This window comes from Chrysemys picta, chromosome 21 (genome assembly GCF_011386835.1).
Source record: "Chrysemys picta bellii isolate R12L10 chromosome 21, ASM1138683v2, whole genome shotgun sequence".
In the NCBI taxonomy this organism is placed as follows: Eukaryota; Metazoa; Chordata; order Testudines; family Emydidae; genus Chrysemys; species Chrysemys picta.
In genome coordinates this window covers 5,846,636-5,863,461 of record NC_088811.1, presented here as the reverse complement: position 1 = coordinate 5,863,461, position 16,826 = coordinate 5,846,636, and the positions used below count along the sequence as shown (strand labels likewise).

The 16,826-nt window shown below is 45.5% G+C and overlaps 1 protein-coding gene across 2 annotated transcripts in view; it reads left to right on the top strand.

Annotated features, from left to right (window-relative positions):
- The first annotated feature begins 699 nt into the window (after positions 1-699).
- Positions 700-16,826, top strand: part of SKI (SKI proto-oncogene) — a 144,051-nt gene continuing 127,924 nt past the window's right edge. For both annotated transcript variants that reach the window (XM_065575229.1, XM_065575228.1), the window contains exon 1: positions 700-1,875. In XM_065575229.1, coding sequence (XP_065431301.1) covers positions 964-1,875 — 912 coding nt within the window. In that variant the 5' untranslated portion in view covers positions 700-963. The remainder of the gene's footprint in view (positions 1,876-16,826) is intronic.

The following is a 16,826-nucleotide window of genomic DNA, read 5'->3' as shown; positions in this document are numbered from 1 at the left end:
GGCCCCCGTTCCTGGAAGAGCCCAGCCTGGGGAGTTGGTCACATTCTTGGCTGGGATTCAATGACTGAGGCAGACACCAACAAACAGGGGAGGGGTGCGGGCGGGCGGGCGCGCGGGGAGGGAGGGAGGAGTGAGCGCGAGGCTGCACGAGCTCCGCTCCGAGGCGCTCTCAGTCGCTGCTGGGGAGAGGAGCGGGGAGGATGAGCGCTCGCTGCCTGCAGCTCCCCGCAGCCCACTAGCAGAGAGAGCAAAGCAAAGCAAGAACTGAACGCAAAGGAAACCTTCCCGGCCCAGCCAGGGGACCACACGGAAAAGGGGGGGAGGGAGGAGCCCGCCTCTGTCTGCAGTCCCCCTCCGCCACATTTTTTTTTTGGAAGTGCAAAAGATTGCGGCCGGGGGCAGCTTTTAAGAAAAAAAAAAAATTGCAACATTTTATTTTTGTGTTGCACGGACCAAGCTTTATTTTTTGTTATAATTTTCTTCCCCTCCTGCCGCTTGGCTTCGGTGGATATGGACAGCCGGGAGGCCGCCGCCGCAGAGCCGCAGCCCGCGCGCGTTTGAGCCCCCGGGGCTGGAGCGCGGCACAGACTTTCCTGGGGTTTTGTTTGGGGGAGGAAGGGGGGGTTGCTTTGTGCTGGGGGGTGGGGGCGGCCGGGAGAGCGCGTGCTGGAGGCGTGGGGGGTGGGGGTGGGCCCGGTGTGCTAGGGGGGAGGGTGGCCGGGGTGGGCGGCTCGACTCTCTGCTCCGCCGGGGCTTGTGCAAGTGCCCCCGAGCCGGGCACACGCGCCCCGCGGGCACACTCAGCGACAGCGGGGTTTGCGGCCGGCTGACCCCGGAGGCGAAGCAGGGCGGGCGGGGCGGTTTTCATGTGTTGGCCCCTGGTTTAGTGGAGTCACACCCGGGGCTTTTCTGTTTGTAGTTCTGGTTTTTGGTCGGGGCGGCGAGGGGCTGAGGGACTGAAAGATGGAGACTGTCAGTCGAAGCAGCTTCCAGCCGCATCCCGGGCTGCAGAAGACCTTGGAACAGTTTCATCTGAGCTCCATGAGCTCCCTGGGTGGCCCGGCCGCCTTCTCCGCCCGCTGGGCGCAGGAGATGTACAAGAAGGACAATGGCAAAGACCCGGCGGAGCCCGTCCTCCACCTGCCCCCCATCCAGCCCCCGCCGGTGATGCCGGGCCCCTTCTTCATGCCCTCGGACAGGTCCACGGAGCGCTGCGAGACCATCCTGGAAGGGGAGACCATCTCCTGCTTCGTGGTGGGTGGCGAGAAGCGGCTCTGCCTGCCCCAGATCCTGAACTCCGTGCTCAGGGACTTCTCCCTGCAGCAGATCAACTCGGTGTGCGACGAGCTGCACATCTACTGCTCCAGGTGCACGGCCGACCAGCTGGAGATCCTGAAAGTCATGGGCATCCTGCCCTTCTCGGCCCCTTCCTGCGGGCTCATCACCAAGACTGACGCCGAGAGGCTCTGCAATGCCTTGCTCTACGGGGGCACCTACCCGCCCCACTGCAAGAAGGAGTTCTCCAGCACCATCGAGCTGGAGCTCACCGAGAAGAGCTTCAAGGTGTACCACGAGTGCTTTGGGAAGTGCAAGGGACTCCTCGTGCCAGAGCTGTACAACAACCCCAGCGCTGCCTGCATCCAGTGCTTGGACTGCAGGCTCATGTACCCACCTCACAAATTTGTGGTCCACTCGCATAAATCCCTGGAGAACAGGACTTGCCACTGGGGCTTTGACTCGGCTAACTGGAGGTCCTATATCCTCCTCAGCCAGGATTACACCGGGAAAGAGGAGAAAGCAAGGCTGGGCCAGTTCTTGGATGAAATGAAAGAGAAATTTGACTACAGCAACAAATACAAGAGAAAAGCACCCAGGGTAAGTAGCACCTGATTTTTGGGGATGAGGGGTGGGGACATTCGCCTACAGTTTCAGGGATCTCCCGATAAACCAGCTTTGGTGGCCCCTTTCCCTTGAAAGGCACGCAGCGGTCTAACCATGCTGTGAAATCAAACCCAGTGGGTTGGTGTGGAAGAGAATTCTTAGAAACTACACTTTGCTTTCTTGAAGGCTTAAATTGTTCTTTTTCTTGGTGGCTTTTAGGTTTTACTTAAAATACTTCTACTTTTCTATGTCTTCTTTGAATTGTACATTAGGGGCCTGATCCTGTTGCCCTTGCTCACCCCCCTACTTTCACTGGGAGACAGGCCAGGACTTTGGGATCGGAGCCTGAATGGTGAAGCATGAAAGCTGGGGCAAGGACAAATAACAAGAACAAACTACTCTTTACAGAAATGCATACAACTCCCCTCCTGATGTATGTCTTAATAAATTGAACAGGTCTGGGAACAGAGATGAAATGATCTCCAAGCCTAGATGGGAATGAAATGTGACTGGTTAGAGGGGTCCATAGGAAAATTTCTGACAATAGGTCAGTATACTAGTAGCATGCATTAGCGACTGGTGTATGACCCGAGAAGACTGGGCACATTGTCTGAATCCTACGACCAGACTGGCTTTTGTGTATTGGATTTTGTATACATCCAGTAAATGAATCTGTCTAGAGCCAACTGCAGCAGCCTCTAAGATACGCCATGCGGTGTTGACTCTGCCCATCCAGACGGCTAAACCACATTTATTTTAGGTGGCCCTTTTTTTTTTTTTTCAGTCTGAGCAGCCTGAATTCCCAGCGTGTGGGTGGGTGGCAGGCCGTGGTGGCCCCTGGCACCAGTCCTGATCAATGGGCAGCAATGCCACAGGGCCCTGAGAACTTCCTCGCAGACACCAGGATGTCTGGCTAACTGGCGGTGGTGTAATTGGCTGTGGGATGAGCAGCACACTGTCCGCCCCCCTTATCCCCCCCACTCCCCCCAAAAAAAGCAAACAGGAAAAGTCGAGTTAACTCCTTCCTTTGAGTTCTACTGCACTGGCTTGTTGGGTGGATTTTGTCTCATTTTGTTGGGGATTTTTAGTTGCTGGAGTTGCAGGGTGCACAATGCTAGGGACAAACGCAAAGAGAAGCATTTAAAGCCTGTTGTGAATGGGCAGGGAGATTCTCATCACTTCCGAAATGCTTGTTTTAAACACTCTCTCTCTTTAACTTTCTTTTTTAAATACCCAGACTTATGAAGCGCTGCGCACACAAAGCTGCACCTAGCCCAGCTATCTTTGGGAGGCCCAGTTAATTCAGCTTCTTGCCTCTAGCTTTTCTTTCTTTTTTCAAATCAGTAACTAGACTCCTCCTCCCTCTAGTTCCTCAAATTCCCCTCCCCAGAGTTGGAGGGTCAGAGCCATTGTGGCCGTGTTGTGCTGTAATGAGCCACATTATCGCCATAGTTGGAGGTGGATGTGTTTTTAATGGCTTGTCTGTCCGCTGCTAATCATGCGCTAAGATGGCATGGTGGGATTGACTGTCTACGGATGTGTGGGGACAGGAGGGGGTGAGGTTGGGGAAACAGGATTTTTGGGGTGAAGCGAAAACCTTGCTGTGATTGTGGCATCCTGCCCAGACCACCTCTCCCCACTTCCCTTTCCTACTCCCAGAAAGGTGTGTTTTGAATATTACCTGGGTCACATATTGGTTGATTCCCTCCCTATTTCCATAGCTGACCCCTTTCACTTGATGAATTTCAAACCTTAAGTGGTGTCATTTTTTTGTTTCTCACAATGGTTTTATGGAGTTTTACCCTGTTTTTAGCAATATCCAGAACGCTTGACTGGAGCTAGGTGGAGGAGTCAGGGCAAGTTTAGACACAAGGAGCAACATTTTTCAAAAGAGGTTACTGAGCTTGGGGTGCTTTGATTTATTGATTTGTTCTTTTCTTTTTAGGGGTGGAGCCCAACTTGAGATCCCACCCCAAAAGGGACTACACTTTCTCAGAAAGCGCTGAGCACTCCTGGCTTCAGATGAGGCCGTGGGAAAGGTGCACAGCACCTCTCACAAATCAGGATCAAGGAGGCTCAAGTTGGGCACCTAAAAATTGTGGCATCGAAAACATTAAATAATCAGTGGCTACTTTGGAACATTTTGCCAAAATGCATTTATGCGATGAAATTCCCAGGGTGTTGGCTTTCAAAATGCAATATTGTAAGGGGTGGGTGGTGTCCGTGTGTTCTGGGGATAGGGTGGGGAAGGGGGAATGTTTTATCTCAGTTCCTGTGCAGAACTGGGCTAAGTTTCAAGGCTTTTGAGTTGGCTTCAGGGCTCCTGTATAAATACAGTGCAGTCTTGAAGAGACCCTGTCAACAACTTACCTGGCAGACCAGACAGAGTTTTGGAATTGCCTTAGCTCACTTATGTTTCCTTTTTCTCCAGCCTTTTTCCATCAGATGTAGCCAAGGGGATATCATATGTTAAGGTCGTTTGTGTTGTAGCAGCGTTTGCAGATAATTATGGAGAGATTCAGTCTGGCTCAAGGGCTGCTAGACTGCGGCCAGAGGCAAATAACGGGGCAGTAAATTTTAGGTCACCTAGCAAGGAAATGAAAGGAAGATCCTGCCTCTGGCTCTGTGTGGTTGTGTTTATCACTGTCTACCTGCATGTTTGTGTGTCTCTCTGGCTGTGTGTGTGGTGCTTGTTTGTGGATAAAAGTGTGAAGCATGTTTGTGTGTGTGTGTGTGTGTGTGTGTGCTTGTCACTTTGTTTTGTCATATATCCATTTGTGTACATATGCGTGTGTCATGTGTACCTTCTTTTGTGATTTGTTTGAATTACTTTGTCTCAGTTTCATGATGGGTCTGTGGATATATGTGTTGGTCTGTGTACTGCGTGTCTGTGGGGTGTCTGCGGGTGGAGGTATCTATGCCGCTCTGTCAACATGACTGTATGAAGTGCGCCATGTGTCTGTCTGTGTGTGATTGTGCAAGGTGTGGTGTCTGTGGTTTTGCTCCTCCCAGGAGTGGCTTGGTCTAGAGCTGCAGTGCAGGTGAAAGCCTCATGCAGGGGACAGTGGGTTAAAGCCACAGATTTGAGGAAGCTCTGAACTCTGCAGCACAGCAGAGCAAGTCCCTCCGAGTCTGTCACTTTTCTTCCTTCCCTTTTCTTTTTAGTTTTATTCCTTTTTATTTCCTTAATCTCGGGTCTGTTTTCCCTCTGCATTGACCTGTGAGCTTCTTCACTTCCACTCCACCCTTAACCTTCACCTTCCCACCACTTCCCAGAGCTTCCTCTTCTCTTGAGCGCTTTCCTGTTTCCCCTCAGCCTTTGCCCTTGTCCTAGTCCCTCCCCTTCTGCCTCTCCTTGTCACCTGGATTCTCCCCCTCTGTCCCTGCTCTCCCACTTCCCCCTGGCATTGTTTTCTGTTCTCCCTGCTCCTTTCCTGGTCTCCTGCTGCTTCCTCTGGTTTTATGTGTGAGTGTGTCCTATTCTCTTCTACTATTCTCCATTAGTTTGTTCCCTCTCCCTTCTCTCCCACTGTGTCTGGAGTGGAGCTATTCAAAGCATGGCCACCAAGTTATGGGTTGTGTGTCCTAAGATTTAAAAACTTCCAGAACTGCAAAAATGGGTCCCATAAATTGAGAGCCATGGTTTCTTTTGGTATAGTTGAATAGAATCATAGAAACATAGGACTGGAAGGGACCTTGATAGGCTGTCTTGTCCAGTGCCCTCCACAGAGGCAGCACTAAGTATTATCTAGACCATCCCTGGCAGGTGTTTGTCTTACCTGTTCTTGCAAATGTCCAAGGACAGAGATTTCTCAACTTCCCTAGGTAATTTGTCCCAATACTTTAGGAAGTTTTTCCTAATGTCCAACCTTAATCTCCCTTGCTGCAATTTAAGCCCATTGCTTCTTGTTCTATCTTTAGTGGCTAAGGAGAACAATTTATCACCCTCCTTTTTATATCAGCCTTTTATGTACTTGGAGTCTGTTATCATGTCCCCCCTCAGTCTTCTCTTCTCCAGACTAAATAAAACCCATTTTTTTCGTCTTTCCACATAGGTCACGTTTTCTAGACCTTTAATTATATTTGTTGCTCTCCTCTGATTTTTCCCCCCTCCAGTTTGTCCACATCTTTCCTGAAGTGGGATGCCCAGAACTGGACACAGTACTTCAGTTGAGACCTCCATGGTCTCCTCTGGCCAGTATAGACCAGACCTGGATCGCCATTCCCATCTCTCCGGCTCCATGGCTGATGCCCTTGCTCCATCCTGGTGTGCTCTCTGTCTGCTTTCTGCATGCCAACATGTCTCCAAAGTGTCTGAGCTACTAAAGCCTCAAAAGAGGGCTTTTAAGCTTTTTTGATTGGTGGGCAGTCTCCAGTAGAACAATGTGGGATCCTGTCCCCCTGCCCCATAACATTTTCTGCGGGTCATTGAACTGAGCACAGCCTGATCATGCTTTAATATCCCCCTCCCCTTCCATTTCAGAGCTAGACTTTTTCTTTTTTAGCAAAACGACATAGAATTAGAGACCGGGGGATAAGAGAATTCCGTGCACACTCCCACACACACCAGCGCTGCAGTGTTCCCATGGCTCAGGTCCCAGCATTTCTATGAAGTCGCTGTGAGCTAGAAGTAGCATTCTGGGTATTGACATGTAAATGAGCACAGTAGGCCTTCCACTTTATTTAGCAGTTCCTCCAAATCCAGTGCTGCTGCCACATCACGGAGCTTTCTCAGCTGGAGTAAGGTTTAGCCAGGTCAAGTGTGCAGCCAAATCAAAGGACAGAAATTATTCACGGTGAAATAATGCAGCTCTGAGTGACATTGTAAGATAGCTGTGGCCACTTAAGTACTTCACAGCTGTCATTGTACTGCACACTACGGCCACCCAGAACTTCACAGTGGCAGCAGGGATAAAATCCAGATCCTTCTGCTCCACTGGTGCAGGTCCCTGCTACCTAAAGAGGAATCTCTTTCAGTTGCTAGGAATATATGGCCTGTGACATCCACTGTAGAGAACTTGTGGTTCTGCCCAGGCAGTGGCATCCAAACTACTATCTAGTCCAGGGGTCGGCAACGTTTGGCACGCGGCTCGCCAGGGTAAGCACCCTAGCGGGCTGGGCCAGTTTATTTACCTGCTGATGCGGCAGGTTCGGCCGATCGCGGCCCCCACTGGCTGCGGTTTGCCGTCCTGGGCCAATGGGGGCGGCGGGAAGCCGCGGCCAGCTCATCCCTCGCCCGCGCCGCTTCTCGCCGCCCCCATTGTCCCGGGACGGCGAACCGCGGCCAGTGGGGGCCGTGATCGGCCGAACCTGCCGCATCAGAAGGTAAATAAACTGGCCCGGCCTGCTAGGGTGCTTACCCTGGCGAGCCGCGTGCCAAACGTTGCTGACCCCTGATCTAGTCCATCACTAAATGGATTAGATAAAAGTCAATGGGGAATTCTGCCTGCCTAAAGACTGCAGGATCAGGCCCGTTATTATTATATATAGCACTTGAAATGACTCATTACATTATCTGACTATTAACATTTTTATTTGAAAATCTTCAATAAAAACCAAGATGGCCACCAAAGCAGAAACCAGCAATGGCTTGGAGCAACAGCTTAAGCTTGGTATCATTTTACGGCTCAGAAGCTAAGCTCCAAGAATGATACCAAGCTTAAAGCAAAATCCTGTGTGTTTGCGGAGATGTCCATGTTTTAAGCAGGCATCAGCTATTTCCCCCCCCCAGGAGTGGAATCTGATTTACAGATGTTGTGTATTGAGAAGTAAGGAGTGTGTGCGCGTGTGAATATCTTGCAAATAATGAAATGAGGATTCTGAGCCGACTTCTGCTCTCAGTTGCTGTGAATTAGTTCACCCTGATAGAAGTCACTGAAGTTAGACCTCTGGTATTTTTTTAGGCAGGGATTTTGGGTGCCTAACTCCCTTCCTTCTGCTCTTTGAAAAATCCCAACGTTAGAACGGCAAACATTTGTTCTCTCTGTGGCCTATTCTGAGTCACCATTTTTGTGGCTCATGGACTCAGGACTTGGACCTGTCCAAGGCTTCAGTACACTTTTGGGACAAAGTTAAACACAGTTTGGTCTTGACTACATTGCAGGGACCTAATATCTGAACTGCTCCTTAGGATTTGAACATGGTTGTTGCTAGCAGGGGTCTAACTTGATCGTAAGGGCATATTTTTGTTTCTTGGGGTCTGTGTTTAGATTGGTGTTACAAAAGCATGCTGTACACTATCTGGAGGTGTCTATAGTAGGTTTCAGAGCATGTCTAGACAACACAGTGGTTAAAATGCTGGCAGTTGCTTGCACTTTATCTGTGCTACATCTTTCACCATTGCTAGAACGGTGAGAAGTTTTAAGCTAACCCTAGTATTGACGAGATCATGTTTTGGCTGGCGTGGTTCTTAGGAATAAAAAATCCGTGTCCGCTCTGACTGGGGAAACCATGCTATAGGACATTTCAAGTGGCAATGTTGTTTTGACACAGTTGTAGTTAGCATGGTCCTGATTCCAGTTTGAAGAGGACCTCTGTCACAACTCCGCACAGTCAAAAATTGTGCATGTCTGCAGCACTAACAGTGTGATGTGTCTGATGGTGGGAATTTGCACTGGTGGCTTGGCACATGCTCTGGCTAGATATCACACACAAAAATCCATCTCAAAGTGCATCATTCAGACCCAGTTCTAAGCCAGGTTTAATTCTTCTTTTCAAAGACAGTAGCAAGCTTTGGGCTTAACAGTATAGTACTTTGCCCAGATGCAACTCCAGTTGAAGTCAGTGGGAATTGTATCATTTTCTCCGATGGGAGGATTTAGCCTTAGAGGCCCTATCTCTGAGCTCTTGGAAAAGAAAAATTGTTAAGGAATGAACACTGGTGACTTATATAACACTGCTTTCTAGTTAGTGTAGTTATAGAATACTAGCAGTCAATAGGACCACTCTATTTTGGTTGAGTGGCTGCACAAGGCACATAAATCAAATTGACCTCCAGATAAAGAAGCATTATCTAAAAAAGTAATAGTTTAGCATGTTAGTGTTTGAACTTGTGGACGTCATTATTAAATGAAATGTATTTGACTATTAACAAACATAACATCTGTTGTTGTTTTTTAATGCATTTTAAAAAATATTTTCTGAATTTGGGCAGTAAACATTGACATTTTGGGGCACAAAATCTTTGCATTTCATTCTGCTGTTCTAGGCTAAAAGGTAAACAGTAGTCTTCAGTCTGCAAAGAGATTGGAAAATAACGGGATTGAGTTGATACTGCGTTATTTTACCTTGGAAAATTATTATTGAAGTGCATAGAATTCAGTATGGGCAATGGTGATTGCTCAATGAAGATATACTGTGTTCTCCCTCCACTGCTTAGCTCCTTAAATTTTTTTTTGCAAAGATTTAAAAGATTATTAAAGATTTTAAAGATTATAGCTTTAAAAAAATCCCAAGTCTCTGTAACATAAGGATAGTTTGGGGCTAGTTCTGCAGTTCTCACTCAAGCAGTCAGCAGACAAAGTAACTGAAGCCTATTTGCCCACAAACCACAGAAATACTGTAGTTGTATCAAACTCCTTCCTGTACTTTGACTGGCTGTTGAGCCATCCTAGAGTGTGGTCCTAGAGTCATGGGGGCAGATTTTGATCTAATTACACCCATTTGAATCCAGAGTAGCTCCGCTGAAGTCAATAGAGTTATTCTGGATTTACACTGGTATTCAATAGCTACATCTGAGAGCAGAATCTGGAGCTATGTTATTACTTTAGTATATCTGCTTTGGGAAATGCAGATCAAAATTGGTTTCATTTTCAGAAGTGCGCTATGGGTCTGCTCCTGAAAACACTTACTAAAGGTAAAGGGATGGATTAGTGCTTACTGCTGTAAATTGTCCCTCTGTCCTCAGACAGAAAGGACAATGTCACATGCAGGAATTGGGATTTAAGATTGCTGTTAGGTGTCTAGATTTTAGTGGTTAAATAGGGATTTTTGGAGCCTTGCAAATCTCCCCTCAAAAGCTGGAGTAAGGGCCATACTTTTTCCAGTACTAATGTAGATACCATAAACTTGCATGCAAATGGCATCAAATATAGTTTTATAATTCGTTGGAATGGGCTTGTTTTTAATTATGGGGAAGCTTGCTGGCTGATGGACACTGGCCTTTCCGCACTGAGCTAAGTGTGTTGGTTTTACTTGTTCTTGGATGAGAGAACAAAAACACAGATTGATACGAAGTTGGGCCCCATTCCTGCCACTGTTCTGTAATGGAACTCCCCTTGAAACCAATGGGAATTCCCATGAGTGAAGCTCTTGTCATTGGCTCAGTCAATGGTTGGCTGCTATCTCGTCTAATCGGGCTTTTCCAGGCCGAGGATGTAGTATTAAAGCGACAAGCTGTATAATCCCCTTTTCTGCTAAATTAGGACCTGATCCCGTAGCTCTTTTTTACACTGAGTAGTCCCAGCAATCCCATACTATGTGCATAAGTAATTGTTGCAGCATTATACCTTAGGCTCAGAGTAAACAATGACCTGTCCTTGTTGTGTACTGATTTATGTGCCGGTACCTTTTCACATGCTTTGTGGAGAATAGGATCTCTTCTTAGTTTTCTTTTCTTTTCAGTAATGTTTCTTTTGCTTCAGAATGTGTGGTATGCTCACCCCTTTTCTTGCAAGCAAGATTGCTGGGTTGTTAAAATTTTTATTTATTCATTTTTAATAGTGTGGCCTTGTATGTCCTCCATTTTGCCCTGTGGAGGATTTAGGTGGTATGCTAGGAAAACTTGCACCTCTGTACCTTTGTTCCTTAGCCTCTGCTCAGCCTCAGTCAGTGGTATCAGTTTAAAGAATAAGGTCATTCACTTGGATTGGTTCTTGATTTCTCAAGCCCTTTTCACCAGCCAGTTTGTGTAATGTCTGTCTGAAACGTTGAGTAAGGGCATTGAAATAGCAGACAGGATATCGAGTGTTAGGAAGTCTGGGTTAAGTATAACAGAGACTTTTTTGGCTGGCGCAGAGGGAGCAGTCCCTCCAGCTCAATTACAGAGCAGTCGCTCTGGAAGCTGGAGTCTCTGGTTTTAGCCCCCATGGTGGCCACCCTCCCCACATATAATTGTGTGTGTGTGTTGTTCTCTGCTAGGGTTGTGTCTGCATTTCCTTATGCAGATTACTGTTCTCTGGGTGGCACTGAAATTGTTACACAAGCTGTAATAATGTCTCTCTTTCTAAGGATTGCATAAGTTTAGGATGATTTCTCCACTGGGAGAATTATGCAAGTTTAAACTGAAATGTATTTAGAAAGCTTTGTGTGTTTGTTTTCTGACTTGTAATGCAGAGGATGATTTATTTGCATCTTTAATTGGACAACATCTGCTGGCGTTGGGAGGGAAAACTGTTCCATGTCTTTTCACTGCTATAACCCTCATTCTCCCATGAACGCTTTCCCCACCCCCAATTGAATTCCATCGTTCACTGCATTATGTCTACCATAGACCCTGAGTATGTGTAGAACAGACCCTAATACCCAGGCAAAGTCAAGTGGGCCAATAGATTGGAGGCTTCTCTGGGCAGGGACCTCTTCTTTTTCACAGCGTGTCTGTATAGCTGCAGTACATGTCAACGGTGCTGTTAAAATCATAAATAACACCACCACGTGGTTTTTCTCAGTCTTTGGATTTTTCTGCTGTGATGCGGAAGTTGTTGCCTTTATTGCTGGTGTTAGCCAGAAGAGACCAGTGAATGAGGCTTCTCACCCTGTAAATAATGAAAGGTCTTGGAGTGACTTCTGCGATACTCCTTTGATTAGTGGAAAACTGTCTTGTTCGTTTTCATTGGGCTGAAAACCTTTCATGCCTTGGTGCAGAGATGCAGGTGGGGGAAGAAAACCTCCAACCAGCACTTGGCTTCATAGAATATTAGGGTTGGAAGAGACCTCAGGAGGTCATCTTGTCCAATCCCCTGCTCAAAGCAGGACCAACACCAACTAAATCATCCCGGCCAGGGCTTTGTCAAGCCGGGCCTTAGAAACTTCTAAGGATGGAGATTCCACCACTTCCCTAGGTAACCCATTCCATGCTTCATCACCCTCCTAGTGAAACAGTGGTTCCTCATATCCAACCTAGATCTCCCCCACTGCAACTTGAGACCATTGCTCCTTGTTCTGTCAGACAGAGTTCTGTTGAGAGATAAAGTTCTATTGCTAGAACTTTTGAGCATGTGTCTACACTGCAGTAAAACACCCACAGCTGGCCTGTGACAGCTGACTCAGGTTTGGGATGCAGGGCTATAAAATCGCAGTGTAGACATTTGGGCTTAGGTTGGAGCCTGGTCTTTGTGACCCCCTCTTCCCTCCCCCGTCCCCGTCCCCATGGGGTTCTGGAGCTCTAATACCTACATGGCAGTTTTATTGCCCTGCAGCCCAAGACCCTGAGTCTGCAGCCATGGGGCAGCCATAGGTGTTTTATTGTAGTGTAGACATACCCTAAGAAACTAAAATATCTTTTTGGTTAACTCTGACCCAAGCCCTAGGGTGTTTATTTGGCTGGATCCAGTATTTCAGCCTGATCTGTGCCGGTGGTTCCCAGGACCAATGCAGAGTCCCATTGTTAGTCTCTAAGGTGCCTCATTGTTTTTATTGACTTCAGTGGGATTCTGGGCAGGCAAAAGGATCTGCCCATTCTGGGATTACATTGCAGGATTGGGACCTTAGTCGCTGTTTTCTCTGACTATTTTCTAGCAGTGACTTACTGTATGTTATTGGCGCTCTGGGCGTCTTGAATTGCATGCATAAAACTTGCAGATGCTTTTGCAACATCTTTCTAGTTAACTAAATCAATTCTGTGGAGCATTAAAATGTATGTATTTCATAGCGATGCTTTTGCTCACTAGAACAATTATAGTTACAGCATACGCTGGAAACCATCAATTACTCTTAAGGAAAAAAACAAGACAACACTATGGAAGATACAGTTCTCTAAGACTGTTTTGGTGTTTTATTTGACAAGTATCCTTTATTTAAAAAATAAAGGTTGATCAGCTTTTGGTATTTAAACAGGAAAATAAGCGTTTTAGCTTTCACTGCATCTAGTTTGTAACCTAAAATTAAAAGAAAATCCTTGAAATCAACACCTTAATTAATGGACCCGAAAAGCAAAATTTATAGTATTTTGCTGTGATTTTCAGCCTTCATTGATTTCAGTGAAGTACTCCAGATTTATTCTGCTGTTACTGAGATCAGAATTTGTCCCTTTAGCATTCATGAGATGGGGTTTCCTTTTATACCAGTGTCTTCCTTCTTGATAAATGTATTTGAGTTCAAAGATAGTAGGCATTTGTTTTAAAAATACTCAGCAGCTTTATGGACCTGATTCTCCATCCCTTACCCAGCAGCACTCCCAGTGAAATCAATGGGCATGGTTGTCCTCTTCTTACGCTGGCATGAATTAATTTACGATGGTGCAAATCTGACATAAGTGAGATGAAAATCAGGATGAATGAGTACAGACTGCAGCATGAGGTCCATTACTGATATTCCATTATTCCCATTTTGTCACTAATAAGAAACATACTGTACAATAAGCCCGTGAATTCCTGTAGCAAAAGTTTAGCTGTGCTTGGCTTTTTGCCTTCCTCTTTTGTCACAGGAGTTTAGTTTTTGCAAAATCAGTGAAGGGTATTAAACTGAGGACTAGATAGGCACATCTTCCATGGAGATCTCTGGGCCAGGTTCAGCAGTAACGAGTATTATAAAATGGGTGTAAGTGATAAAGTGGTGTAACTTGTACTAACTTAGCATTCGGTGGGTGTGCAAAACGGTGCAAAGGGTGTAAGACTCACGACATTTGGTGTTTTCTTAAAGCCTCAGCTCCTGGATTCATATGATTATTTTAAAATCCCCACTTTTTTTTTATTTAAGTAAGTTTCTAGACCTTGTGGTTATGGAGAAAAGCTGTAAAATGTGACCCCAGTAATGGTTCAAAAACCAAAAGGCTATGAAAAAGAATCCCAAATCTAATGACTTTTAAATCAGTCTCATGAGTTTTAGGGGCCTGAGTCATGATTTTTGAATGCTTGGAATTGGCAATAACTGTAAAATTTCACCCATTTTCAGAGCAGCTTACGCCCAAGATGTGACTTATACCACCACTTATGTCATCATTGAATTTGTCCATGTGTCTTTAAGGAAGTCAGTGCTGTTTCAAATTAAAAAAAAAAAAAAAAGAGCCAGCCGTGATGAGTCTTGAATGAATGGCATCTGCACACCTGTTTAATATTAAGATCAAGCATTCAGTGCTTTGTGGCTTTAGCTTGAAATTCAAGTTCCTTTGAGTCATCCCTTTCGTCTTTTGTTTGGGTGGAAAAAAGGAGTGGCAGCAAATGGCCTGCAGCTAAGAAATGAAAGAGTTGAATTAATTTTTAGAAATAAGTTAGTCTTGGCATTTGGAGCATTTGTGATAGTACAGATTTTCATGCTTCTTTTTATTTTCTTATGAGTTTAGCAGTTCACTGCTCAAGATGAAAGATAATGTTATGGAAAAGATGTAAAACATGACACAGGCTGTGTTGGAAGGATAGGAAAGATCTGGGCTCTGAATCACAGTGGTGAACTGTATCAGTCTATGGAGATATATGATAGTTATGGAAAAGATTTACCTTTGCCGTTCAGGCCTCAGGAATAAAAGGGCGTGGTACTTTAAATAGCACAGTTCCCACTGGGCCAAATTCTGGGGATCCTTAATTCACTTTTTACTTATGGTCAGTGTAAATAAAGAGTAAACCCTACTGACATCAGTCAAGTTGTGCTCGTTTAAAAACTGTGTTAGAGTCTGATCCAAGTTCAGTTGAATTCAATGGAAACACCGTCATTGACTTCAGTTGGCTTTGAATCAGACCCCTCTGTCATATCAGAACCAGGTCAAGCGTCTTGCTTTAATTCAGGCAAACTGATGTTGGGTAAAATTCTGTTCTGTATTACTAGAGTAACTCCAGGAACATCAATGGAATTAATCCAGATTTAAACCATCCTAACCAAGAGCAGAATTTGCTGAACAGCTTCAGAAGTTGGGCCTCTTTCAGCAGTGGTTTGTAGTTTGAGTGTCAAATTCTGCTCTTAAGTTACTGCTGGAAATCAGAGTCACTTGATTTACTAGGGTTACCGGGATTTACATCAGTCTGAGAGCAGAATTTGTGTATGAAAGTATTGTATTGTAATTTTAAGTTTCAAAAAATTAACAAGATCACAGTAGTTAAAGGGCATTATTCACCATTCCATTTCTCCAGTTTTATGTTGATTTGACTTTGTTTTCAATGGATTTATACCAATCAATCAGACCCAGAATTCATACATTTGGTCTAACCTTTATGTTGTTCCTTCATGCTAAGCTTAAGGAGCAGCTGATCCTCCTCATGGCAGACTTGAAAGCCCTTCTGTTTATGCTGCTGTATTCTTTCTTATGACATTTGCATGAAAACAGCTCCTTTGTTGCTTAGAAGCTCCCTCTCCTTCCCTCTTTGCTTATTTTCCCCCATCTGAAATCAGAATCCTCTGTGACATCAGAATTAGCTGTTGTGGAGACAATTGTGATGTCACAAAGCAAGCATTAGAGAAGAAATGTAGAGTGGAGAAGAGCCTGTTTTCATGCAAATGTAAGAAATAAAAAGGGTTTGGGGGAAAAAGAAAAGCCCAAAGCAGCTGCTCTTCAAAGTTTTCCATGAGGCTCCATAGGTCAGATTCTGCTCTTGGGGACATCGTGGAGTAACAATGGAGTTACGCCAGATTTACCCTGTCGAATCTGGTTCTGTAATTATAGAGGACACTCCAGTCTAGCTATTTATCAGTGGTTCTGTTTTGACAGCGGATTGCTGCTGTTGTGTACTATCTCTTTTGTGGGCTATTGCTGTAGGGACAGACCAGAATTGCCTCCTTGGAAAACTTTTTGAAAGATTGGCACGGCAGATCCGCATCCTAAATTACTAGTTTGCAACGTCACAATTACCAGCTCGGTTCTGCTCGTTTGGACACACTCAAACTTCTTTTTTCGTCCTCCCCCCCCAGCTCCTTGTTTAGCTGCTCTGCCCCAGTGCATCCTGGGATTTCCCTTTTGCTGAATGGGCTGCTTGTTTCATGGGGAGGAAGTGAGGTCCCTGTTAGATTAGGAGGGGATGGATGGGGAATGTCCTGTTTCATATGCAAAGCACACTGAACCAAAAAAAAAAAAAAGCGTTCAACAAAACCATCCGTGTCACAGGCTAGCAGAGCAGCTGCTGGCTTTTTGGGGGAGAATATTAATATTTCAGACTTTACAGGAGCTTTTAAAAAATGAGCTAAAGGAGGCAACATCCCTTTATTTAATAGGAACGGGGGGAACCTTTATAATTTTGGTTAACCATGAATGTACTTAGATTTTATTGCAGGGCTCCACGATCCAGCCCGGAGCTCAAGGAGAAGTGTTCTCGTGGTACATAGACTGTTTCCTAGACACTGCATAAAATGAATGGGGTTTGATTCTCCTTTCCCTTACATCACTTTTACCTCTGTGTAAGTCTGACGTGAGTGGAGTTACTCCTGATCAGAGGAGAATCAGGCCCAATGAGCTGGTTAATTATGTATGTATGTATAAAAGGACAAGATGGCCTGACTCTGATTTTAGTTTACACTGGTGTAACTCAGGAATGACACCACTGAAATAAGTGGAGCTGCTAGTGTAAAACAGTGCAAGTCAGAGGAGAGAGCAGTACATACAAGGCTTCTCCTTGTGCCAGTGATTGGAATTCTGTGATCTATAGAGAAAGTTTCCATAAAACTCTGGGGGGAGGAGGGAGAGTTAAATTTTACTCCTGACACTGCTGCCTTCTGCAGTCATCACTCCCCCACATCAGATCAGCAGGAGGCAGGTTTAAATTCAGAAAGGACAATTTAAATAAAATGTGCATACCTGTCTGTTTATA